General features: G+C 42.0%; 1 protein-coding gene across 4 annotated transcripts; it reads left to right on the forward strand.

The window, feature by feature from the left end:
- Nucleotides 1-27777, forward strand: ttyh2 (tweety family member 2). Of its 4 annotated transcripts, none has more exons than XM_086017451.1 (15): nt 1-454; nt 8048-8229; nt 11826-11937; nt 17019-17245; nt 18307-18402; nt 21145-21217; nt 22022-22091; nt 22180-22235; nt 23614-23706; nt 23779-23871; nt 23946-24088; nt 24570-24755; nt 24832-24910; nt 26084-26110; nt 26953-27777. In XM_086017451.1, exons 1-15 carry the CDS (start codon nt 326-328, stop codon nt 27031-27033), a joined length of 1647 nt encoding a protein of 548 aa, XP_085873577.1. In that variant the 5' UTR covers nt 1-325; the 3' UTR covers nt 27034-27777. The 4 variants fall into 4 exon arrangements, with proteins under 4 accessions (XP_085873577.1, XP_085873579.1, XP_085873578.1 ...); XM_086017452.1 differs by having other exon boundaries at nt 2-454; nt 17025-17245; XM_086017453.1 differs by lacking the exon at nt 26084-26110.
- The last annotated feature ends 146 nt before the right edge of the window (nt 27778-27923 follow it).

Consider the following 27923-nt stretch of genomic DNA (forward strand, 5'->3'; position numbering starts at 1 on the left):
ACTCCTGTAGCGTCTCACGTCAACTCGTGGCTACAAAGCGCGCTCCCGCTGAATCGTGAACGCGCGTCGTGAATCCAAACACACACGGGATACACCAAGCAGCTCCTCGTGATTCCTTGTCACTGCCGAACAAGTGTGGGATCTAATCGGATTCGAACATTCTCCTGTGTGTGGTTTGGACTCGCGTGGAAGAGGAGAGCGTGTCTCCACCACGCACGGAAAAATGTTTTCATCCCCGCCTTTGTCTCATACGAGACAGGACTGACGAGGTGCTTTGAACTTTTGGGGGGTGGTTTATTTTTTGTTTATCTCCGCGCCGGCAGTGATGTCTTCTTCACGCGTGGATTACATCGCGCCGTGGTGGACTTACTGGCTGCACAGTTTCCCGCACGTCAACCTGAGGCTGCAGCCCGTGGACAACAGCTTCAAACCCGACGACGAGAACTACCAGCAGGTCAGTGCGGAGTGCAGTAGAACATCTACAGGCACTTAGGTACACCTGTGCACATAGGAATGCTGTTTCTAATATTTGGATTCAATCCCAAAGGAAATAATTTGAAGTGGTGTCAAAATTTCCATCAAAAATTCGATTAACATGTTCAGTGTCTGAACGCGGTAAACAACCTGGCGCAAATAACCCTAATTTGATACCTGAACCCAGACCTGAAAACACTCACCATGTCTACATTAAAACTAAACTTGGCTTGGAAATGCCAACCCTGACTTAAAACCCTATTTTGGAATGTTAGAGCTTGCTTGAAATCCTACTTTGACATAAAAGCACTTTGAAATGATAACCCTTGACTTGAAACCCTACTGTACTTGGAAATTCTAAACCATTTGCTTGAAACATTACTTTGAAGCGGCAACCCTTGTTAGAAACCCTCACCCAAGCTTGAAAACCTAATCTTTAGGAACACCGATCCTAGTTTTAAACACTATTCCTTCGCTAAACAAAAAACACTTAGAAACCCTAATCCTGTCCCCCACTTTGAATCGCCTGGAAACCAACCCCTTGTTTTGAAACACTTACCCAAGTTTGAAACGCTAACCCTATCTTAAAAGCATAACCTTGGCTTGAAACTCCAATTAGAGCCCGAGGAGTGACCGCTACAAGATAAGAAAATATTATTGTTCACATTTTTGAAAATGATTTTTGAAAATTCACCAGACTTTACTTACACATCGGGCCTGTCTAAAAATGTGATATTTGAAAGCTGTCATACATGAGTACAACACAATTTGTCTGTAGCGCCCCCTACAAAGGTTTAATTCACGTATTATGTCCAAACTGGTATAATGCACAATGTATTATATAATAGCTAAGGCAGTGGGCCATGTGATCGGCGTTATTGTTTTTTGTTTGACTTAATGAGCACCCACAATTCAATTTAAGAGAAGAAAACATGGCGGAGGCTCACATGACCCTGGAAATGCCTCCCTATTGGCGGCAAAGTTGCTGTGTGGGCTGAATTCCATGGGACAGACTATGTTGTTGGGGAGCTTGGCCAGAAAGAAGACATCATGTGTTAGGTGAGCAGGTTGGACCTCATCTGACTTCCCATTTAGTCAAGTTTGGACTTCCCAACAATAAGTTTTTATCAACAAAGCTTAGTTTAGCGTCGCCACTAAAGAGCAAGGCATGATCCGTCTGTATATCGTCAATAACGCTGATGAATGTATGTATTCTTTGGGTCATGCCAGTGGGATTAGTGTTCTCATTCTTGATTGGTTTTGACAGTCTGCAACACTTTGAAGTCAGCATTTATTACCATCACAAAAATTAATACACTGTGCTAGCTAGTTAGTTATCAAGCAAGATTATGCAAAAAAAAAAACAGCTCATGGATAGATGACTTACCATGAAAAAGGAAATACTGTAGCATCATGCTTGCGTAGTCTTTGTCTTGACACTTGGTGAAGCAGCATGTGGCTCATCACTCAAAGTTATTCTTGCATGCCCTGTTCCAAGTATTAATTGCACGTTTGTCATCAGGACGAGGCTCTGTTTTAGTAAATGACAGCAGAATATCATAACACAAATTAGCCTGCATGATAAATGGCAATTAATTTAAGATAACCACTCAGAATGATGATCTTGTAAATGACTGTTTTTTTCTGCAGCATCTGTCGTATATTAAAAATGTGCCGTCACTGTTGCGCACAGAAATATGGACCAGCTGAGCCTTGTAGTTCATTAACTTGTTTTATGTTAAATTATGAAGGATTGCGTTTTGGTACAAGTTTTGACAAAATTGACTAGAAAAATAGATCACTTCTGTGAATGGTAATATTTGTATGGAAGCTCATTTCCGCCAGTTATAAAAAAAAAAATGTTACTTTGAATGAAGCCAATTCCTGCCAGTAAAAATGGCAGAAGCCTGTTTCCGCCAGTGGATTTTTTTTTTCTTTTTTTTTTGCAGAAGCCCGTTTCCACCAGTGGAAAAAAAGTGTTTTTTTTCTTAATGTCCACTATGTCCGCTAATAATGTTTGATATAGATGGCATCTGAAGAGACCGTAGGTATACCTACCTAGTGCATGCAACCCTTTGCTTGAACGTATTGGGCTACATCGCATATAGGCCTAAAAAACCACAACTCACACCATTTTAACACACGTTGTCAAATACCAGTATACAATAATGCCTTCAAGTCAACTTTTGCATGCCTTTTGAGTGCGACTTTTTGTAGCTTAAATGGTGCTTGCCTGTGGATGGGCTTGCACATGAATTTTTTTTTTTTTTTTTTTTTACCAGCAGGACTAAAAAAATTAATAAATCCACTGGCGGAAACAGGCTTATGCAAGTTAAAAAAATATACATTTTTTTTACTGGCTGGAATGGGTTTCTTCCAAATTAACAAAAAAAATTTTTTATTTATTTTGTTTTTTTATTTTTTATTTTTTATTCCATATATTTGGCCCAATGTGTAAGTAAAGTCTGGTGTATAAACAACTTGATGGAAAAACTGTTTCAAAACTGGTTTGGTATCAGGACAAATAAATAAAACCTCAGAAAGGAAAAACAAAGCAATTCATTTTGAATAATGTCATTGTATTTTATTTTTTTCCATATGCGAAGGGAGGAAAAAAAAATCTATTTAAAATCAGAAATGGGATTTTTATGGAAAAAATATGAAAGCTTTTATTTGAAGGCCAGTGCTAACCCAATCAAACACTATCCACAGCACCGCTGTCTGTGGTGGCTACTAGGAGCAAAACAACACACAGCCCTTCGACCTCCTGAGGCAAAACCAACAAAAAGGTCCGCTCGATGATGGGGGCTGGGTTGTCTCTTCCCCTTATCCTTTTGTTGAGGACCCCTCCGCCCATGGCCCCCCCTGGGTCACAGGGGTTGCTTCTGGGTCCTGGGAGATCTATCCACCTTACCAGAAAGAGTCTCGTTCCAAAAAGGAAAAAAAAAAAAAAAAAAAAAATCAAATTGCGCTTGAAGTTAGTGTGGCACGTTGAAGCTCCCACTTCCTTGCTTGGACTTCCTTCCTCCCCCTAATCGAGCGTGCCTGCTTCACTGGGACTTAATGGCATCCCAGCTGCGAACGAGGCCCAGCCGAGCGCACTGTGCCGGAAAAAAGACCCCTGTACCGTCCCTCCTCCCCGAGGCATCGAGCAGTGCGTCGCAGAGGATGACAAGGGGTGGGACTGATGATTGGTGGCGGTTGGGTGAGGGGGAAGGGGGGGGGGGTGCTGGATGGGGGGCAGTTTTCCTTGTAATGATGGCAGTTAGAGTGCATTTGTCGCTCACTTGTAGTGGGAGGTTTATGTCTCTTGTGCCTTGTAGGAAGTGATGATGTCATACTGCACTTTAGAGACAAGTTAACTGCGAAATGTCCGCATGACCACGGGAAATAAGGGAAATCCCTGAGGAAATCACGGACATTGAAATAAAAACGTAATGAAATCTATAGGCGATGTCTTAAGTCGTAAAACTACTCTGAATATGAAGACCGACTGGCAGACGCTGTTTTTATAAGGGACCCAGGCATGTTCAATACCACTTTTTTTTTTTTTTTTCGGACGGATACAAGTACTCTTTGAGTCCTCAGAGGTACCGATACCTCTAGTACTTTTGATATACAGTATAAAATTTCATTTGACACAAACACAAAATAAATTGTGATCATGGACCTTGCATTCTGACGCAGATAATGAATCACCGATGTGTCAAACGATGTCAGTTTTTTTTTTTTTGCGATACTATTTGTGGCTGGTATCGGCATTCTCCACGAGTGACAGATACCTTTATCGTCCAGATGCTGATACCTGGTATCGGCACGCTCCCATCCCTAAAACCATCGTTTGAAACACTAAATCTGGCTTGATACCCTAGTTTGAATCCCACACACTAGTTTGAAAACCCAACCGTGTCCATGTCGTGAAACCCTACTTTGAAACCCTAAAAACAGGTTATGGGAGTCGTTGTTGTCTATAAACGTTGCTTTCAAGGGCATGGCTGACACTTTTAGGTCAGCCAACTGTCAAATGTTGCAGTAATGCGCAATGGAATTTCTGGAATTCCCCTTTATAAAAAAAATATAGGAGGGGAATTCCATGGTCTTGCTTGTTCCATGACCCGCCACCCGTTTAGCTCCTGTCACATAGAGGGAATGTCACTTTCTACAACTTCTGCGCTGCTCTTGCCATCACACATTCAGCACTTGCAGGCCACTTTTAAAGCGTAGCAGATGGAGTGTGTCTGTAATGTCGTGCTTATGTAGTAATTAAAATCACTGCTTATGTGGGACATGTTGATTTGAACAGGCATCAGGCCATAAATTTCAGCCTTGGATTACCCACCAAAGATTCATATTCAGAATACTTTTTAATGTCTCCTTGTTTATGTATTTTAATATCTGCCGTTGTTTGATATGGCATCCAAGGATGCACACTGGTCCATTTGGCCAATTTATCTCACATACACACACACACACACAGACCTAAATCTTGACTCTGTAATTTCACATGGTGATAATGCTTTTTCAGCCTTGTTTGTTTGACTTAACTTGTGTTAAATTACAGCCAGCTGACAACGCACTGCTTGTCAGTCGTCGTAGCCTCTTTCACGCAGAAATCGCTCTAAATCGTCGAATCGGAGCCATGACGGAAGATTTGTTGAGGCGAGACATCGCCGCAACTCGAATTCATGCGGCAACCTGTTTAGGCAACAAACAAGTTAGGTTAGCTTAGGTTGTGAGATTTTGTCTTTAAATGTGTTTTAAAATGCCCGGAATCGAGATGATCCTGCATTAAACGTTCTCTATGTTGATCTCCTCTTTCAATTCATGAGGCGCGGTGAACTTTCTTTGTGCTTAACTTGCTTGTTTCGAATTGTACAGCAGCCCGTTTAGGCAGCAAGCTAGCTGCCGGATGCTAGGACTAAAGTGGGGGAAACACGAAATAAATGTTGTTTTTAGGAAGAAAATGTAAATATAAGTGTGTTTGTTTTGCGCAGATATCTTTACTTCAAGATGATTACTCTCCCAAAGAGCAAAATGTGTGCCGTTAAAATATGCAAGGTGTTTTTAAAGTTATCGGAAGGTGAGTGCTGCATGCAGGACAGCGGTTGGGCCGTGCGTGTCTCTGCATGCGCATCTTTTTCTTCCCCCTTGCTTGGATGCTACATAATTTAAAAGCCATTATTTTTGCGGAGAGGAGACCATCGGGGAGAAAGCGCAAAAGCGCCGACTGTTCGAAACATCGGCGACTTGGGAATTCTCCCGCAAAAATAGAGAGCACCTGTTTTTCTTTTCCTTCTCCCGGACAACAACAAAGAGGACATCAACTATTCTTTTGACGGCTGGGATCAGGTCCACAGCATCCCGGCAGCCGGCGAGCTCCGTGGCTTGCCTTCCGTCCCAGCACATTCCCTCCTTTCTCCGCATCGCCTTGGCTGCGGGGGGATCACAAGACGGCCATTGAAGCGGGCTCGTCACATGCTGCTCCGTTCAAACAGACGCCGATGGTTCCTCTTTTCACTCGGCGAGCTACGAGTTACCATGGCGATGCACACTGTGTTTAACCCGGACTGTTCCCATACTAATGATTCATTTTAACCATCCTACATTCATTCCTCGGCCTGCTCTTGTGTTTGCTTTATGGGTCAACTTGACCCGCTGTACGTTTGCAGGGGTCAAATGTTTATGACCGACGCGAGCATCTTCGTATCCACAAACATACAAAAACTTGAAACCCTAACCCTTGCTTTAAACGATATTTAGATACCCTCATTTGAACACTGAACTTTGGTTCAAACCCTAATCTTACAACCTAAACCCTCCCTTGAAAGCCTGAGGAGAAGCGGCAGTTAGACAGGCCAAAATCCAGATGTCAAGGGATCTGGCAGGGCAAGAGACTAGGCATGCTTTAACAAAATTTGCATAGTAAAAATTAGCCTTTGTTAAAAGAAATATTAAAAAAATTCCCTTAGCGATGGCCACCCTAATTTCTGCGGGTAGGGCATTTCACCAAGTCGGAGCCCGAATGGAAAATTCTCTAGAACCTGCTGTTTTCTGAAATCCCAAACCCAGCCATGAAACCCCAATTTAATATCCTAAATCGAGTGCATGCTGTTATATTTGTTTAATTGGTCAGTGTGACATGCTGCATAATTATTAAAATGCTAATTCCGAATATTTCTAAAAAAAAAATCATTAACTAAAAAGAAAAGAACGAAAATAAGACCAGCATAAGCTTTTATCCAAATGTACAGAAGGTTTTTATGGGTCAATTTGACCCACTGTATAACAGGGAGGGCGTGTAATTCCCTCTCGTTTGCGGGCCTGTTTTATGTTGAAAGTCGTCGGGGTCGACATCATAGCCGTGAAATGAGACAGATGGAGCAGAAACGAGCGTCCACGGTTCCATCTTTTGCTCTTTTACGGCGTCAAACGGGCTAGCCTCATCTTTTTTTTCTCTCTCTCTTACGGTTCGCCATAATCCATCAGATTCTCCCTATTTAGGGGTTGTAATCCCTCTCTACTCTTGCAGGATGCATGACACCCACCATGGGAACATATGGCTCGGCAAGCAAAAGATGTTAGGCGCACTAGAAAGGAAATGGAAGGAGGGGGGGGGGGACTTGCTCAACCCATCTGCTCGCATTGGACGATCTATTTTCGTCCCGTCTTTCACAGAAGGTGGGACGAAGAGGAGGGCGTCGGTGGGGGTTTGTAGGAAGAGTGGAAGGAGAAGAGCAGCGCAAGGAGGTGTCTGCTCGCCAGCTGGAGGCGAGGGATGCTGGCAGAGAAGATGAGAGCCCCCCCAGTATGCAGTTGGCCTTGTTTCTGTGAGCCCCTCAGATGTGGAGATGATCACGGCTCGCTGTCTTCCTAACTGATCATTAACTGTAACTCACACAAAGAAACCGGCCCTTAAACAAACACGAGGAAACGTCGGATTTACGACTGGATTCTTTCGAGAAAGGGGCTACAGAGAGCGTTTGAAAAGACGAGCCGAGCTTGAAATCATTAACCGAACCTGAAACCTGATTTGAAACCCTAACTTGATACCCTCATTTGAAACCTTAATTTGAAATCCTAATCCTGTCTTTAAACTCTACGTTGAAAGCCAAAATCTGGTTTGAAATCCTAACTTGATCCTCTTATTTAGTACTTGAAACACTTGTCCTGACTTGACACCGTAAACCCTCATTTTTAACCATTTATACCCTCAACTTGGAACCCTAACCACGCCTGAAACCCTAAAAGTGGAAATCAACCCAAACATATTTTTTTCAAGAATATGTTCCCAGCAGGCCCACTAGTTGAGAAAAGGCATTCTGATTAATATTGCGTTTGTGGAATATGAGTTCAGCGGCAAAATCCGCCCATTTTTAGCCATCTTAGGGGGCGGCCATTTTGTCATTTCTGTCGGCTGAAAATGACATCACAATTACCCAGGGCTCAGGGAACGACCAATCACGGCTCAGCTTCAGAAAACATGTCAGCCCTTTGAAATCCTACCTCGATACTTTCCTGACTTGACACCATAACCCACACCTGAAACTCTAACCAGGTTTTTGGTCTTGTTCAGTCTCTGCTGTTTCTGGGCTGCGTGGCGGCGGCGGTGCTGGGCGTCAACCTGCTGTGTCTGGCCGTGTACTTGAGCTGCCTGTGCTGCCGGCGCAAGGATGACGACGACGGCGACGAGGACAGCAAGAAGCCGGCTTCGTGCTGCGTCACCTGGTCGGCCGTCACCGCCGGCCTCGTCACTTGGTGAGCAACAACAACAACAACGCGTATCCTTAAGATTCTCAGTCTGAACTCCGCCCACTTTGTAGTCTGTGTCTGTAAGCCTGGCTTGTAACCTTAACATCAAACACAAACCCGGGCTTGAAACCCTTAACTGAAACCTGAAACGCTAACGCTGGCTTTAAATTTGCAACCATAATTCAAATCCGAAAGCCCTGACTCTGTTTTAAAATCACAACTTGATATCTGAATTTGAAACCTCATCTTAAAAACGTAACGCTGACTTCAAACCATAACTCAAAGCCCTCATTTAAAACCCTAACCGTGGCTTCAAAACTTAACTAGATACATTAATTTGAAAGTCCAACTTTAAATACTAGCCCTGTCTTGAAAACCTTACTTGCCAGCCCAATTTCATCATTTAAAGCCCTAATTTGAACTCTCTAACTCTGGCCTGAAACCCAAACTTGAAACCCAAGTTTGACACCATAACCCTAACCCAAACCTGCAACCCTTTGTGACACTAACTTGAAACCCTAACTCGGAAACCTATTTTGAAATCCTAACCCAGGCTTGAAATCCTAACTTGACAGCCTGATTTGAAATGCGAACTTCAAACCATAATTCAAACCCCTAACCTGAGGCCTTATTCCGGGCCTAAAGCCCCAATTTGAAACCCTAACGCCAACCTGAAATTCTAGTTCGTCATGTTAACTTGAAGCCTGATTTGAAATCATAATTGAAAGCCCTAATTTTTAACCTAATTCTGAAACCGAAACCCTGTCTTACAACCCTATTTTGAGATCCCACCTCCGTCTTAAAAGCACAATCCAAAACTGTAACCAAAACCGTAGCTACAGTATAAACCCTAATTTGATAAAATAGCCTTAGGTTTTGAAACTCTACCTTGATTCCCTAACTTGAAACCCCAACCCAAACCTGAAACCCTAACCATGGCTTGGTGTTGCCCTAACTTGAAAATTGAATTTAAAACACTAATTTGAAGCCCTAACTCTCTTCACTCCCCAACTTGAAACCCTAATCCTGTCTTGAAGGCCTAACTTTCAACATATATATACAGGTCATAGCATTTTCAAACACAGGAGTGACTTTTACTCAACACTTAGTTTTTATCATCTCAAAACAAAAAAGAAAGAAAACTTTCCTCTTGTTATTCTCAAGGTGTTTACCATTTCCCCTTCGATTTACTTTGCAGACTTGACATGCGCGACGATGCGCGGCGTTTCCTTTCCGCGCGTCTCTCTGGCCCCTCGTGTCCTTGCGGCAGACAGCTCGGTCTCATTAAAACTAGGTCTAAAGTCACTGGACACTTCATTAGGTACACCTGCAGAATCCACAATGGCTGCTTTGAGCTCAGGCCAGAGGATCAGAACATGTTTACTTTTTACACAAAGATCACCATACGCCGTACAGGAAGTGATGGCGCGTGGTCGGTGCTTACATCAGCGGCACGTTAAGCCGCTCGCTGACACGCGCTCTCACTCTTTCTCTCTCTCTCTTTCCCTCTGTGCAAAGTGGCTAATTGAATCTAGTGCGGCGGAGGCCCCGCTCGAAACCATGTGACAGTCGTGTTGTACAACGCGTTTCATCAGTCCCACCACTGTCGAGCTTTGCGCTTTCACATGTTTTGACTGTTCTTTCTTGAATATCATTTAATGCCGCACCGCGTTGCCCTTTTAGTCGTGCCTTTTCCCTGTGACCTTTCAAAGCGCAGTATGTAACAGAAAAGCTCAGTAAATTATGTATTGATTTGCCGCCGGTAGTTGCTGACAAATGTGACATAGTCGCTATCAATGAGTATTTTTCGGTGTTGAAAAGGGCTCCTTATTTGTGTATTGATATTTTACATCAGTTTATATGAATAAATATACATGTGTATATGCATGTTTTATATATACATTATGTATATGTGTATATGTATGTATGTATATGTATGTATGTATATATATGTACATATATATGTATATGTATATATAAATGTATATGTGTATGTATATATATGTATGTATATGTGTATGTATATATATGTATATATATGTGTATATATATATGTGTATATATATATATATATATATATATATATATATATATATATATAATGTATGTATATGTATGTATATTACAATAGTTGTATACTATGTATAGAGCTCATCCTACATGAACCGGATAGTAGCACGCTAGCCTAATGAACACACAAGCAACCAAACAAAAACGTGTCTCACACTAGCTAAAAGTCATGGGAAATTCTCCAGTTTCAACTTTTGAATAAAACCAGGCCGGTCACCACATGGCATAGAGGCAGTTGCTCCTCTCGTCGGTTCGGCTGCCAGTTTGGGTCAAAACCTAAATATTTAATAAACCCGTCTGAGTCAATTCGTTATAGCCGTCAGCCTTTCTTTCCCCCGCTGCCGTTTCACTTTAGTTTTCCCCTAAATTCCTCCCGTCTTTTTCTCTGCATTGTCATTCCTCGCCATGACAGTTGTGGGCTGTCTGTGATGTTCTTTCTCTTTGGCTTAGACTCCAGCTCGAAGAGCACACACGAGGCAAAAGTGGTGAATTCAAAAAAAGAAAAAAGAAAAAAAAAACTTGAATTAATGAGACGGTTGCCTGCAGTTAAGCCTGTGAATTTTTAGCATCTGCACAATGGTGGATGAACAAAAGGGAAGAGCATTCATTGAACCAAACACAAGTCTTTATGTGCGTCGTTATCATACCTCGCGTGTGTCCCAATTTGCATGTGCTAATACCTTTTCACACCATATTTTTTTTCTATATCTCCGTGTCTTTTATTCGCCACTCGGCAAACATTGTGATTTATTCATGTCACATCTCTCGACCCGCCTCTCCGCCGGAAGCGCTGCGCCCAAAACATACTGCATGTGTTGGCTTGTACCTGCGGGCTGAACGCAAACAAGACACCTTTTAAATGATGAGCACCATTGTCATGCTAAGCTAGCGCTAATGTTTTCATACATACAGAGGATGAAGGGCAGCATATTAGAAATTTAAAAAAGCCGTTGCGCTTGTGAAGCCTATGTTTACGTAAATAAAAACTGACCTGAATCGAATCCGTCATTTTAAAGCCAGACCCTAATTTAAAACATTAATCCGTCATTTAAAACCTTATACCGGGACACATTTTCCCGCTGCTGTTGTGTTAGGATATCGTCGCTGTCCTGTGAAAAACACTTGTCTCCAAATTTTGGAAACTTTTTAAATGTTCACTTTGACCCATTAAGGCCTAAAGCGCCTTTCTCAACAGCTCCCCAAAACCTAAGGTCGCCTTTGGAATTACCCTTGAAAACCTGAAGTTCTCCCAGAAATTCAACACTTACAAAATGATTAATATCTCAGCCCCTGTAGCAGACAGAAACATAATTCCAAAAGAATTAAAGAGCGTAGACATGTGGCTTTCACACAGGCAGAATTTATTATTATTTACTGTTTCAATCGAAGATGTAAAAATAACGTGTCAGTGCAAGAGAAGCATTATTTATTTTTTTTCAAAAATCGAGTGGTAATTACCTCCTATTCTGTTACAAAGACGTCAATATCGTAACTGTCTATTTGTCAGACGACTGACTGTGCCTCTCCCGCAGCGTGGCGGTGGGTGTGGGTTTCTACGGCAACAGCGAGACCAACGACGGCATCTACCAGCTGACGTACTCGCTGTACAACGCCAACAACACGCTGGGCGGCGTGGACAGCCTGGTAGGTGCAACGTATCGACGGATGTTAACGTTGGTCAGAAAAGAGGACATTTTCCTGCATCTGCTTTTAATTATAGGGCGTTAATTAAGGTTTCGGTCCAGTGATGTTTAAGAGGCTGCTGTTGTTCTTAGTAACTTTCGCTTGTAGACAGTTTGCTTTGTTTTTTCTGCTTTTATTTATTTTTTATTATATATTTATTGTGTACTGGCATACAAAACAATCCAGAAAATAAATAACCCTGTCTTTAACCCCGACCCTGGCTTGAAACCTTAATTTGGAACCATAACCTTAACTTGAAACCCAAACATGATCCGCACTAATCCAAATTTGCAACCGTAACGCCAATTTGAAACTGTAACCCTCTCTTAATACCCTCATTTGGAATCCTAACTCAAACTAGAAACCATAACCTTGTCTTGAAACCCCAACCATGGCTTAATACCTAAATTTGAAACCTCACCATAGTCTTGAAACCCTAACCTTGTCTTGAAACCCTTAACCAAACTTAAAACTCAAACACATTACTTTGATTATAAAGCCTTGATACCCTAACCATATTTTAGAAGTACTTGCTTTGAAACCTAATTGATACACTAACTTGAAACCTACCCCTAAATTGACTGAAGACCTAACCTGAAACTCAAGCTCCAATTTGAAACCCAAACCCTAACCAAAATTCCCCATCCCTTGCTTGAAACCCTAACTTAAAAGCCAAACCCAAACCCTAGCCTTGGCTTCAAACCCTAATTTGAAACCCTAACCCAAATTTAAAACCCATGCCTTGAAAGCCTAAACCAAACTCGAAAACCTAACTCTATCTTGAAGTCCTAATTTGAAACCCAAACCCAAACTTAAAACCCATGCCTTGAAACCCTAAACCAAACTCGAAAACCTAACCCTAATTTGAAACCCAAACTTAAAACCCATGCCTTGAAACCCATGCCTTGAAACCCTAAACCAAACTCAACCCTAACCCTAACTTGAAGCCCTAATTCGAAACCCTAACCCAAACTTAAAAGCCATGCCTTGAAAAAACCTAACCCTAACTTGAAAACCTAACGCTAACCCAAACTGAAACCCTCCTCCCTGTTTTTTGTCACTGGAGAGAAAGCACAAACACAACCCAGGCTGTCTGAAATCTTGCAAACGTGTGAACTCCATCCGGCGCATAATTGGATGTGACGCTCTTTATTTGGAAATCCCATGCTCGGTGCTTTCCTGAAGGGACCGCATCGCACACATGCGGTCTATGGACTGCTAAGAAGTAGTCTTCTTAAGCAGGACAAAGAGCCCAGTGTGCCTCGGTTCCCCCCGGGAAAAAAAAAAAAATGCTTATAATGAGGGCGGAAAAGGGACAATTCAGAGCTTCGACTGAAATCGGAGAAAGGCCGGACTCCTTTGTAGACCTGCTATGAAGGAGGCAAGACCTTGATTGGCCACAGTCTGGAAGATATGCTGATGATGCGTTGATGAACAAGCGCTCTCTCTTGGAAGCGAAGCCCAAAGATGGAGTGTGGCCAAAACAGCATGCTTTTAATACTCTACATTGGAAGCGAACAGCACTAAAATTAACTCCATCGTTTAGAGAGGGCTTGGCAGTCACCCCATCGGGGACGAGGCATGAGCTTCTTTTCACACCTTCCATCAAAGGCAAATCAATTCCGCCCGGCTCTTCTGTTCTCCCACTGATGCGCCGATTTTGCAGAAAGGAAATAACGGTTCTGGTCCATTTATGTTTACGGGGCTGCCATCTAAGCTCAAAAACCTATAAAGACAGTTCTTGTTTTTTTCTCATTTTTCTTTTTTATGCTGTCATTAAGGCTCCTACTGTAACAGCATAGACATACAATGAAAAGAACAAATACTTTATTTCAAAACCAATGCTGAACCCAACACCGCCATAAAATAAAATCCTGACCATAACCTGGAACTACAGGTGTCAAAATTAATTGATTAATTGACAACTATTTCAATAATCAAGTAATCATTAAGAACTAAGAACTGGCTATTAGGGGCGCACAATATATCGAAAAAATATTGATATGCTGTAATGGCCGTGCATATTGCAAAGAATTTTATTGTGGAATTGTCTGCTTTTATCTGAATTTGACCAGTCGGACGCAAACTGAAATGTGCATCGCCACTCAATAGTTGAAAATTATCTGGGGGGGAATTACAATTAAGAGCGCATTGAGCTTGTTTATTTTGCCGCATGGAAAATAATTACTTCTTTCATAAGATCATAAAAATGTCATGTCTTTAGATACGTTTTAAATATTGCAATATCAGTATGACTACAGGCAACATCCATAGCATGTTTTTCCGATATCGTGCAGTCCTACTTAAAGTTGTTCAAATCCTCCGATTTCAGCCTCTCGACATTAATTATTCTCTGATTTCTGTTGTCCAAATGAAATTAGAAAAAACATATCATAATTATTTGGACGAAAAAACATAGAAATGTTTACTGTTACATGGATCAGTGGCTACAAAGATAAAATTGATACTGATACTTTCCCATCATGTTAGTGATCCCAAGGTTGCTCGTACTTTGTATTTACTACAAATGTGAGAGCAGCTGCTGAGTTACTTGGAAGACCTTGTGTACTTGTATCGCCTACGCTGAATTTCTTTTCTCATTCCTATATTTAGAGAGTTGATGTTGAACTCAACAAACCACTTCCTGCTCATAAACACGCGTCGTCTTCTCAGCACTCCTTCCCGTCCCCGAGGACGAGCTTTGCGGCCGCCCGACACAGGCGAGCCGTGAAGAACACGCATGTTTCCGCTGAGCTCCATTAGCCAGCGGCGACGATGGTTGCTATCTTTGAGTTACCGCACACCCGCGTTCCATTACACACTCCGGCTTCCACGTTAAACTTTAATTAGGGCCCGAGCACCACGCGGTGTTTAATTTAATCTTGCGACGAATCAATCACCTTTTTGGGGTCGTCAATATGCCGATTTTTGCTAACTTGAAATGCATTTATTGATTTGTATTTTTATCCTGAACAAAAAAAAAATCGTTATATATCATTTATAGCTTACTATTACTTCCATATATGACGTATGATTTTTGGGGAAATGCATATAAAACAAATATTTATCCTAATTTTAAAGCTACAGAAAAGTTATACGAATCATGAATCGAACTAAATACAAAGATCCAACAAATCAATTATTTATTCATTTAAATACTCAGAAATGTAATGATTTAGTTGAATTCCACACTGTGCAAAAAAAATGTACAACGTACATAATAATTTACTGTCAGAGTATCCAGAAGCTGTGTGAAAACAGAGATACTTGTTATGATTTGAGGGGAACTCGTGTCCCCGGTGTAATGTTGTGGAATAATTATGAAAATGAAAAAAGTTTCCGATTACTGCTGGCCTGACTGTATATGTCACATACGTATGTCTGTCTTCTTTGTTTGTTGACAGCTTGTTGAGATAAACATCACTCCCTCAAATTGCTTTGCGCCTCAACCTAACTCACAGCCAATTATTACTTCAACCAACACGCTCGTATGAAATCACTGAGAAAATCATTATGTGGAACAGAGAGCTTTCAAAATTTACCTTGGCCAGCGAGCCACATGCTGCTTCACCAAATCCAAAGACTCTACACATTTTTCCCCTGAAAAGTAAATAAAAGAAAAATAATATTATCTGAAGACATGATGCAGCCAGTTCTGGAAACCGTACTGTCACAATTAGGGCTGAACAATTTTGAAAAATAATCGAAAATAATCGAATTGCAATTTTTTTTTGGGGGGGGGGGGTCATTCACGATGACACTAACAAAATTCTATGAAACAAGTTAGCATAAACATAGTCAGAAAGTCATAAGATTGCAACAATAATTCAAGCAAATCTGTGACGATTACTTCAACTTTTTATGTTTAATGAAGCAATGATAGGCAAAGGTGGACTGCGCTTCTTAAAGCAGAAGTCAACCCAAACATATTTTTTTCAAGAATATGTTCCCAGTAGGCCCACTAGTTGACACAGGGCATTCTGATAAATATTGCGTTTGTGGGATAAGTGTTAATCCACTCGTTTTTAGCCATCTCTGGGGGCGGCCATTTTGTCTTCTGTCGACCGAAAATGACATCACAACTGCTCACAACGACCAATCACGGCTGACCTGTTTTCTGAATCCGAGCCGTGATTGGTCATTGTGAGCAGTTGTGATGTCATTTTCGGTCGACAGAAGACAAAATGGCCGCCCCCAGAGATGGCTAAAGACGAGTGCATTTTGCTGCTTAACTCGTATTCCACAAACGCAGAATTAATCAGAATGCAGTGTTTCAACTAGTGGGCCTGCTGGGAACATATTCTTGAAAAAAATATGTTTGGGTTGACTTCTGCTTTAAGCACTGAACTTACCTAGACATAAATATAAATAAATAAATGAATAAATAAAGCCTACCTGCCGACCAAAATTAAGCATTTTTTTTTTCCTCCCAGAAATTGCAGCCTTTGCGATTTGAAAATGGCATTCTACTACATTGTGATGCTGATTTGTGATCAGGAGGCATCTCATGGTTAGTATAAAGTGTTAGTCGGGAGCGCTTGTAATTTCTGGAACTATTCCGAAATGGACTGACAATTTTGTTTAAAATGTGCCAACGATGGCTGATTTGTGAGCAGCATAATCTGTTTTCCGGATGCTACTTGATGAAAATAGCAAGTAATCCCTCACACAACAATGCGACAAGCCTCTCCATTAGGCGCTAAGCACCCGCAGCTGAAGGAGAGCATTTATTAGTCTTTTAATTATCGCGTCTCGCCATTTCCTCGTAAACAAATCGCTCCCCCCGAGCAAAGTCAGGCGTTATAATTAAAGTCCGGGAAGCGTTCGTGTCGAGTAAATTCGACAGTTTGCCGTCCTCCTTGAAGGGTTCATTAGCCGCCGGCTCACACCAGTAAACACAATAGCAGTCTCGTTGCTGCTTCGTGTGGTCAGGTGGTGAAGCAGCATGTGGCTCAGGTGCAGTCTTATATGAAATAATGGCGCTTCATCAGCCCGGGCCGTCCATCTTATTATCATGGTGTTGCTTTTTTTATCGTTGTGAGCTGCAGGTGAGCACCACCATGGGCAACATGAAAAGCGGCCTGCATCAGCACCTGGCCCGGCTGGACGAGATCTTCGCCACGCGCGGCGACTACGTGCAGACGCTGCAGTTCATGCAGCAGATGGCCGACAACGTCATCAAGCAGCTGGTGGGCCTGCCAGACTGGGCCCAGGCCGACATGGACCTGGCGTCCGTGGCCAAACTGACGTCCAGCGTCGAGTACTACAGGTCAGCCAACTTGAAACCTTAACCCCCGATTTGAAATCTAATGCTGTTTTAGAATCTGAATTTGAAATCCTAATTCTGGTTTGAAAACCGAATTCTGTCTTGAAATCCTACTTGGGAATCCTAACACAGACAACAAAACCCTAATCTAAAACCCTAACTTAAAATCCTAACATGGCTTGCAAACCTACCTGGAAAACCGAACGAAAGGTTGAAGCCATAAACAAGACAGAATAGCCTCATTTGAATTGTTAATTTGAAACCCCTCAACCTAGTTTGAAACCATACTGTAAAACACTTCCTCAAACTAGAAACCCAAATTTGAAACTCCCAACTCTGTCTTGAAACACCATTTTTTGAAACCGTAACTCACACGTGAAATACTACTTCGAAAATGTTGAAATAATTCTACTACTAATCGAATGTTGAAACCCTACTTGGACATCATAACCAAAACTTGAAACCATAGTTTGAAACCCTAAAACTTATTTGAGAAGCTAACTAATGCTTTAAAACTTAAAACCCTTAATAACTCTAATTTGAAACCCTTGTTTAAAAACGCCTACCCTGATTTTAAACCCCAATTCTGGTTTGAAATTCTTTTTCTTTTTTTTCTTTCTTGTAACCCTAATTAATGTTTCAAGCCCTAACCCAGACTAGAAATCTTCATTTGAAATCCTTGTTTGAAACCCCTCACCCTACTGTGAAACCCCTTGATAACCCAATTCACAACCCTAACCCAAGTTTGACACCTTGACTGAACCGCTAATGTGAAACACCAACCCTGGTTTGAAACCCTACCTTGAACCCTATCCCTGGCTTTCAACGCTAATTTGGTGAAATTCCAACCCTGGTTCGAAACCATATTTTGCGAGACAAAAAAAAACAACAAAAAAAACATAATTATTGAACATGGTGATGTCACTCTAATACTGTAATAGCTATTTTCTTGCTCAGCTACGACTCAGAATTGAGATGTTGAACATATTTACCTGCTGAGCGAACGTGCACCTTCAATTGTTAGTTCCCTGTGTTTGTATGCTGATGTCATTTCTTTTTCGCAGGTGGCTGGCCTACCTCCTGCTCCTCATCCTCGACCTCATCATCTGCCTGCTGGCTTGTCTGGGACTCGCCAAGCAGTCTCGCTGGCTGCTCACCACGTGAGTGCCGCGCACTCGGTTCTCCGACGCTCTGTAATAAAAGACGCCGATTAGCGTACCGAGTGCTAAATCCCATACGGAGTTCACTGTACGAAGTTTACAGCAGATGCCCGCGACGCATTTAATCAGCAACCCAGATGTTCACCCGAAAGAATCCACCCAGCGTGACGCAAACACGACGCTCCATTTTAGCCGCAAATCAAACACGACGTGATCCCTTTTTGCATTTAGATGAACACGCTGACAGCAAGCAATCAATGCAATCACTTAAAGTTAATAACTTCCTCTCACCACACACCAGGACTGCGAAGGAAATCACAACTTTCCTCTTTTGAAACCCTCACGCTTGTTTGAAACCCTAATGCTGTCTTAAAGCCCCAATCTGACACCCTAATGCTGCCTTAAAACCCTACTTTGAAACCCCATCTTAAATTCTATTGAAACCTTAACACTAGCTTAAAACTAGGTATGCGCGAGTACCGATTCAAGGTATCGGTATCGGGCCGATGCTGGCGTTATTTTAAGGTATTGGGTATTAAAAAAAGGCTGCCGATACCAGCCACCGATGCTTTAAACAAAAAAATCTGACTTCAAGTAAGTCCTCCTTGGAATTAGTTGGTGGCTGTTTTACACATCAGTGTATCAGCTGTCTGATAGGTCTTTGTTCTCAAATTTTGCCATTTTGTTAAAGAAATTTCATGCATCAAAAGTACCAGCGGTATCCTTACTCGCGATTACTCGCACTGGTATCGGTCTGAAAAAAAAAGTGTCGAACATCTCTACTTAAAACCTCAAAATCGACTTTGAGAACTTGACTTGAAACCCTATTTTGAAGTATTTGAAGTTTGAATACCTAATTTTGAAACCCTACCCCGGGTCTGAAACCATACTCTGGAACCTTAATCCTGAATTCAAACCCAACATTAAGCCCCTACCCCACTCTTGAAACCGTAGTTTGAAACCTCAACTTGGCTTAAAATCCTACTTTGAACCCCTATCCCAGGCTTGAAACATTAACTTCAACCCTCATTAGAAAGTTTAACCCTGATTTGAAACACAACTTTGAAACCATGCTTTGAAACTCCAATCCCAGCCTTGAAAACCTTATATCACACCCCACCCCGGGCTTGAAATCCTTCCGTGAGGCCCAAACCTTGAATTCAAACCTTAATTTGAACTCCTAACACAGGCTTGAATTCCTCATTTTAGCAGAAGCTAGCTTGCGCCTTTCACTTAGCGTCTAGATAGTTGCGCATGTATGCCGAGTGGCCGACGCGCATTGCTCGCCTCCTCCGGAGAGAGAGTTCACGGGGGCGTAAGATCCACCGGAACGTCCGTCCATCCAGCCGTGCATCCCCCTGTCGCCCTCAATCGCTCATCTACGCGGCTACGCGCGCCCTACTAACCACAACAACACACACCGCCACCTCACTTCAACCCGCATTTAGCTCCGAGCCCCTTTGTCAAGACGTCCCACGGGATGCTCTTTTTTTTTCCACTAGAGTGCAATTCAAGCAAACGACTCTCCAGGCAGGGAATGTGTGTTAGCGTCACAAGCTAACAGGCTAAATTCCACTCCATAGTGTCACTGGCACTACTTTGACCTCTATTCATCCTCTGATAGACTTAAGGATTGTTTTTTTAATGGGCCTTTCACTTGCGGAGTGCCTGATGTCACGATGAGATAATCGTTTGTCCTTGAGGGTACAGAGAACAGCTGCAGTTTTTGGTTTTTTTTCCCCCATTATTTGGACAACTGGCCAGTGACATCATTGTTTCAACCCCTCGAGAGGTGACACTCAGATTCAATTTAAAGTCAACCCAAACATATTTTTTTCAAGAATATGTTCCCAGCAGGCCCACTAGTTGAAACACGGCATTCTGATTAATTTTGCGTTTGTGGAATATAAATTAAGCAGCAAAATGCACTCGATTTTCACGATTTTCTATCACGGCTCAGATTAGGAAAACAGGTCAGCCGTGATTGGTCGTTATGAGCAGTTGTGATGTCATTTTAAGTCAACAGAAGACAAAATGGCCACCCCCAGAGATGGCTAAAAACGAGTGGATTAACACTTATTCCACAAACGCAATATTTATCAGAATGCCCTGTTTCAACTAGTGGGCTTGCATAGAATTTATTGTTGAAAAAAATATGTTTGGGTTGACTTCCACTTGGAAGTAGATTTGTTTAGTATTCTTTTGGTTGCCAAGTGCCAAATGAGTGCCTCGTTGTTGCTGCAACGGGGTACTTGAGCCACCAGGTGCTTTATATTTTCCCAATTCGCAGTTAACGACTGTTAACGTTAAACGATAAGAAAGATGCCATAAAGAGTAGCATCGATTTATGGTTTCATCATATTTAGCGAGCACGCCCACGAGTGGAGAGAACGGCTGAACTATTCATGATTTTGAAGCATCATTTTTCAGACAGTACTTGGTGATGATTTTAATCATTCAAATTTGGCAGGTTTGTTAACACTCTTCTCTATGGTGTGTCACATTTAGAAGACATTTATTTGCACTTTTCAGGAATTTTCAGGTTTCAAATCAGGGTTTCTAGCAACTGTTAGATTCCTGTGAGGGTTTCAAATGAGGTTTGCATCAAGGCAACCACAGTACTTAAACTAGAAATTAGAAATACTGTCATCCTGCATAAAAACGTGTTTTTCAAGCTCATTCTGAATGTGTCTAAATATGTTTGAATGCCCTCCGACAACCCCCCCCCCCCCTCCCCATCAGGATGATGCTGTGCGGGGTACTGACGTTGATACTCAGCTGGGCGTCGCTCGGAGCCGAATTGGCCGCCGCCGTGGTGAGTTGCCCGGCATGCCATATGTTACAAGTTTATTTATTAATTTCTAAAAAATGGAAATTATTTTCATGTTAATGCTGCTGTTAACTGGTACCTGCGGGCAATTGCGGGATCCATGCGTTACCACGGAAACGAGCCGAAAGAGATGGCACCACTCGTTGGACAATGAGGAACAGGTCTCGTTAGTGAAGCGTGCGCGTTCGTGGCAGGCAGCCGCGTTGCCACGGTAGCGTGCTCGTCAAGTCTGCGTGTTAATTGTCGCTTTGCACGCTAGTCATGTAGCATCGTACGTGGTGTCGATCTGGATTAAGGATTTTTAGTATCATGCCAGATTTAATGTTTCAAAGTAGGGTTTCAAGCTTGGGTTATAGTTTCAGGTTAGGTTTCTAGACAGGGAGGGGTGACGTATCAAATGTTAGGTTTCAGGCCATAGTTAAGTTGTTAAAGCCTTGGTTGTAGTGTCAAGCCAGAGTTAGTTTTCCAAAGTAGGACTTCAAACCAAACCAGAACAAGGCTTTCAAGTTATTGTTTTGAGCCAGTGGGGCTTTAAAGTAAGGTTTCAAGCCAGGGTCGGGGTTTCAAGACAGGATTAGGATTTCAAGTTAAAGTCTCAACCCATGGTTAGGCTTTCATGAGTCAAATTAATTTTAAAATAGAAATTAAAGTTAAAGTTTCAAACTAGGGTTTAAAAGTGGGGTTTCAAGTCACTTTTAGGGTTTCAAGTTAAGGTTTCAAGCCAGCGTTAGGTTTGGAAGTGGAGGTTGCAGTTTGAGTGCATTTGACAGTGCTGCGTGTTATTTTTAGGCCACGAGTGACTTCTGCGTGGCACCTGACAAGTTCATCATGAGTCAAATCAAAGGCGTCATCGGCACAGGTATGACTAATAACGCTGAGTCACCGCCGGCTGCAAAGCCTCGTCTTAACAATGCACAATGCTGACTCGTCATTTTGCTTGCTTGCAGATATCGTTCATTACTATGTTTACTGCAACCAGACGCTGACCAACCCTTACCAGCAGGTACACATCATAATAGTTAACGATAATAATAATAATGCCTACATGTTACATGTGTAGCTAATGTTTCAGGTGTACCTAATGTTGTGGCCAGCATATGTCAATGTAGTTGCTTTTAGTTCACTTTTTCCTTTAAAAAGTGCAACAAACTCTCGTGTGAACAAAGTTCAAAGCACACGGGTGGCCACTGATTGGCTGATGAGCAAGCTCCACCTCCTTTTCTGGTATTTGGTTCTTTTTGTCAGGCTGAATGGCCGTTCAAAGGTTAAATTGGGTTTGCAAAACAGGATTATGGTACATCCATTCATCCGTCCATCCATTCGTCCATTAAGCCTAAATTGGGGATTCAAACAACGTACCAGTTTTAATTAGGTCTCAATTTTTATGGAACTTGGGTTCAGGCTTTAATTAGGTTTCAATTATTATGTAATTTGGTTTCCAAATAAATTAGTCTTCTGTCCCCTGGTGGTGAAAAGGGAGACCTACAACATCTCCCACCAAGACAAAGGCAAGAGCAGTAAAAATGAGTTTTCTTTTCTTCCTCATGAGTCATCCATCAAATGTGATCTTTGGTGCCACAAATACATTTAATGCGAAAAATGACTGCTGCACCATTTTTTCTTAGCAAAAAAAAAAATTGGAATCTGGTGGGGGTGTTTTTTTTTCCCATAATGACTTAAAATGTCTCACCACTTAGCTTTATTCAATATCAAAGTTTTGATAATATTCAATTTGAAATGTTAAAACAGTGTTCCAAACAATGGTTAGGGTTTCAAATTATGATTTCAAGCCAGGAATCGGTTTTCAAACAAGGGTCGGAGTAATAAAATTAGATGTTAGATTACAAGACAGGGCCAGAGTTTCTAAATATAGTTTCAAAACACGATTAGGATTTCAAACAAGGGTTGGGGTTCTAAAGTAGAGTTTTATGCCTGAGTTAGGGTTTCAAGTAAGGGCTCTAGTGGGGATTCAAACCTGAGTTGAGGGTTTTAAGACAGGTTTGGGATCAAAAGTAGGGTTTCAATCCTGAGTTTGGGTATAAAATTCTTGTTTCAAGCACATTAGGGTTTCAAATTTGGGTTTGAAGTCACAGTTTGGATTTCAAACAAATTTAGGGTTTCAAAATGTGTTTTCAAAACAGGATTACGGTGTTTGACTCAGGTTTTCAAAATACAATTTTAAGTCATGGTTATGAATTGTCAAAGTAGGGTTTCAACCAGGGTTAGTTTTCGAGACAGCAATTTGCTTTCAAGCATGGATTGGGGTTTGAATTTAGTCTTTAAAATGTTGGTTTAAAGTCATTAAAATGGCACATTATTATTATGAGTATTATTATTAGCGGTAGTATTCTGTCTTGTAATGTACTCTGCCTCGTTTGCAGCCTCTGACACTTTTCCAGAGATCTCTGACCACCATGCAAATCCAGATCCAGGGTTTGCTGCAGTTCGCCGTGCCGCTCTTCCCTACAGCGGAGGTACCACACGCACACACACACACGTGCGCGCATGTGCACATTTGGCATCAGCGGTGCTGTCTTTCTCTGCAGAGAGACCTGGTGGGCATCCAGCGTGTTCTCAACTCGTCTGAGGCCAGCCTGCACCAGCTGACAGCCCTGTTAGACTGCCGAGGGCTCAACAAGGTGCAACAATGCCAACGATAAGCAGGAGGGCGGCGCGTGGAACGTACCCGCGTGAACTGTCCGCCTATTTGCAGGACTACCTGGACGCCATGGTGGGCGTGTGTTATGACGGCGTTGAGGGCATGCTCTACCTGTGCCTCTTCTCCGTGCTGGCGGCTTGTGCCTTCACCATCATGCTCTGCGCCATCCCCAGAGCGTGGAGGCAGATTGCCAGCAGGTCAGTGTGCTGTCCAAATGTCAGTGGAAACCCGCAAAATGAAAAAGGAATAATCCAAACAGTCAAAAAATAGTCCATCCACTCTACAGTTGGGTTAAAAATAACACAATTTGGGGTCAAAAATGGACCGATCCTCAATTTGGGTCAATTTGACCCAAGTTTCTCTTCTGCAAAAACAACCCAAAATGGGTAGTTTTGTACAAAACAACCCCCAAAAATGGCCCGTTTTAAACAAAACAATGCAAGAAAGTGTGTCAAATAGACCCAATTTGTGTATCGGTCCATTTTTGACCCCAAATTGTCTGTGATGCATTGGCACATGCAAATTACTTTACATATCATATGACTAAAGCCATTTGCCGGTTATTAATGATAAACTCCACCTTGTGCAATACAACTAAACACAACCATTGAAAAATAATCCACAAAGTCCAAAAAGTTTCAGCAGTGAAATGAAATGCCGCCCCTCCGCCACCCTCAGCGAGCAGGACTACGACGACATGGACGAGGAGGACCCCTTCAACCCGCGGCGCAACCGAATGGGCTCGCAGAACCAGAACCACACCACCGTGCACAGCTTCTGCAGCTACAGCAGCAGCATGGGCAGCCAGAACAGCCTGCAGCCCCCCGCTCCCCCGCTCTCCAGCGCCCCCATGGGCGACTACATGTGAGCGCGTCAAAAGCGTACCCGTTGTCGATGATGCTGATGGTCTTTGACTCGTCGCCGGCCCGTTTTTCCTCAGGAACCAGACGGCTCTGTTCGGGGGGAATCCTCGCTTCGAGAACGTGCCTCTGATTGGACGAGGCTCGCCGCCGCCCTCGGTAGGTCGGGTCCTACGTAGGGCGTTTAGTCTTCTACCATAAAAAAAAATCAGCAAGGGGGGCCCTTGACTTTTTATTTATTTTGAAAGCGAAGTGTCAATTGTTGCTAGGTAGAATTTGTGCACGTCTAGCTCTGCCTCCTTGCACAATCGAAATAAACAATTCAACAAACTAGAAATAATATACAAAGTCATGGAAGTTTCAGTAATTTAGTTGTACATTGTTGTCACTTGTTGCTAGGCAGAGTCACACTCCCCCAATACCTGATACAAAAATCTGCCTGTTAAAATACAACACACCGAACAATAAAAATGACATTTTGCGTCATATTATTTCCTTGAGGCGGCACGGTGGTCGACTGGTTAGCACGTCCGCCTCACAGTTCAGAGGTCGTGGGTTCAATCCCGGCTCCGGCCTCCCTGTGTGGAGTTTGCATGTTCTCCCCGTGCCTGCGTGGGTTTTCTCCGGGCACTCCGGTTTCCTCCCACATTCCAAAAACATGCACGGCAAGTTGATTGGATACTCTAAATTGCCCCTAGGTGTGATTGTGAGTGCGGTTGTTTGTCTCTGTGTGCCCTGCGATTGGCTGGCAACCAGTTCAGGGTGTCCCCCGCCTACTGCCCAAAGACAGCTGGGATAGGCTCCAGCACGCCCCGCGACCCTTGTGAGGAGAAGCGGTACAGATAATGGATGGATGGATATTATTTCCTTGATTTCTCCTCTGCCTTAAAGAGACGGGTCTTCCTTTTCCTCTTTTCTGTGCAAGCGTGCACTTGCAGATGGAGCGGAGGGGAAGTAACATGGTTAAAATTTCATGGCAACGTGAACATCATTTAGCGTCAAACTCCCCTGGGAGACGACGATGAAGAGGGCAACGTTTATTTTTTTATTTTTTTATGCGATAAACTTTAAAAGACTTGTCGCTCAGACCGAAATAGCGACACTGGTTCCGTTTCATTATTCAGTCACGTTTTTTTTCTTTTCAAAAGAGAAAAAAGGTCCAATTTTCATGATATATTTTTCCTTTATGTACTCTGCACCATTTTGCTTTTCTTTAAGATGTGCTGCTTTGTGCTCGTAGCTTTTTGTCTAACAGCTTCTTCTGTTTATTTTTGTGTTGCTTGTCTGTCCGTCATTTCTCTTCTTCATTTTTTTTTCAATCAACTTTTGAAGATATACTCTCAGCCGTATAGAAGCCGAGTAAGTCTTGTTTTCATTCAACTCTTCCATCCCTAACTTTTTCCCAACACCTTCCTGTCCCCCCCCCTTGCATGGTCACCGGGGGGCGCTCTACTTTGCATGACTGCCACACTATTGCTATTATGTTATTATATTGTCTAAGTTTCAAATGTATTCATTTAAATGTGTCAGTTGAAAATTTGATGCATGCTTTCAATGAGAAATACAGGAGCGCCATCTAGTGGACGAATGTACAATTAAATGTAGCGAGCTCCTGTCCAAATTCAAATCATTACAAAAGATTTCAGGTAAATGTGGGAACGATTTCATTTTTTCCCCCCTGTGCGTAGCATTGTCAAATTGGTCTAAGTAATTTATTTATGTGTTCATCTTTATCTCCTTAAGCATATGTCAACAAAGACAAAACTATTTTTGTTTGAAGTTGTCACGTTTTAAAACAATGATAATAATAAATTACAGTTTATATATTATAGAACAAAATGGAAATTTTACGATATCCCATCATTTTTATCATATTAAAGAAAACATTGGCCCATAACCTTTAGTTCTACATGACGCTTTCGATCATTTTTATTTCCTACAGCAAGTGTCAAAACATAAATATTTATTAAATGTTTTTAATTGTCATTTTTAAATTACATTTAAGTACATATATATTATATACAAAACTATTATATGCGATTTTATTATTCTTGATTCTTTTATTACTCAAAATGACTACCCCCCAGCACCTACTGTATATTTATTCCAATGCAGACAAAGGATTTGTTTGAAAATAATTATCTGACCTCCCAAAATTTCTCTTGGAAAAATCTCACTTCCGTCATATTGTGTCCTGGTAGTATTCCCCGAGCATGAGGGCCACCTACCTGTCCATGACCGAGGAGCAGCGTCGGCATTTCGGCAACGACTTCCAAGTGTGACGGTGTGGACTTTTTCTTCAGGGGAAGCACCATCTTTGTTGTGTTGTGAGCATGGAAGTAAGATGGGAACACGGTTCGTGGACATTAAAACGTGAGGAAAGACTTTCTTCGAAGTTCGAAAGACACAAATGTGCACGTTTTTGTCCCCCAAAGTCAACCATGAACGGAAGCCTAGACAGCTCCAACATTTTTAATAACGAGCAAGGTGCACAAAAAAGTACATTTTGACATGATTTTTCTGTGTATTATACTTCTTGGCTGTTACTATAGAGTACATGTGGAAAACAATAGCACGGTGGTGACATTTATTTTAATTTTTTTTGCACAGTTTTCTGTGTGCAAACTGCCAGAGACAATGTCAAAACACTTGTAAATGATTTGTACAACAACTTATTTTTTTAATTATTATCCTTTGTGCCATTTTCAAATGTATTTTTGTTTGTTTTTCTACTCACTGAAGGGCCATTAATGTACATTTTTCTTTGCATATCAACTAACAACTGCCCTTTAGCACGACACCAGAAGCTGTTGTGCTGCTGCTTTTAACCACCACATTCAGGTAAATGGCTTCTTTCAAGCGCTGGCTAATAATAAATAATATGAATAATAAATAATAACAATAATTCATGCAGTTTTGTTTCAGCATGTCACACTGTGTACGGGCACAGAGAGTGATGCCTAATTCTATGTGGGGCCAAAAAGATTTTGTGTCCATTTGTGTGTTGAATAAAAACGTTTTTAGTATTGCTGTGTGTGCATTGTGAGTAAATGTACTAAATGTCAGGATATAAATTTCGCTTTAAAAAAAAAAAAATGCCTGTACATTGAATTATGCCACCCCACTAATTAAATCCTCTGCAGAAATGACCGTAACGTTCATATATGACGCG

The sequence above is a fragment of the Filicampus tigris genome, chromosome 19 (genome assembly GCF_054856515.1).
Source record: "Filicampus tigris isolate MCC_2025a chromosome 19, RoL_Ftig_1.0, whole genome shotgun sequence".
Classification (NCBI taxonomy): domain Eukaryota; kingdom Metazoa; phylum Chordata; class Actinopteri; order Syngnathiformes; family Syngnathidae; genus Filicampus; species Filicampus tigris.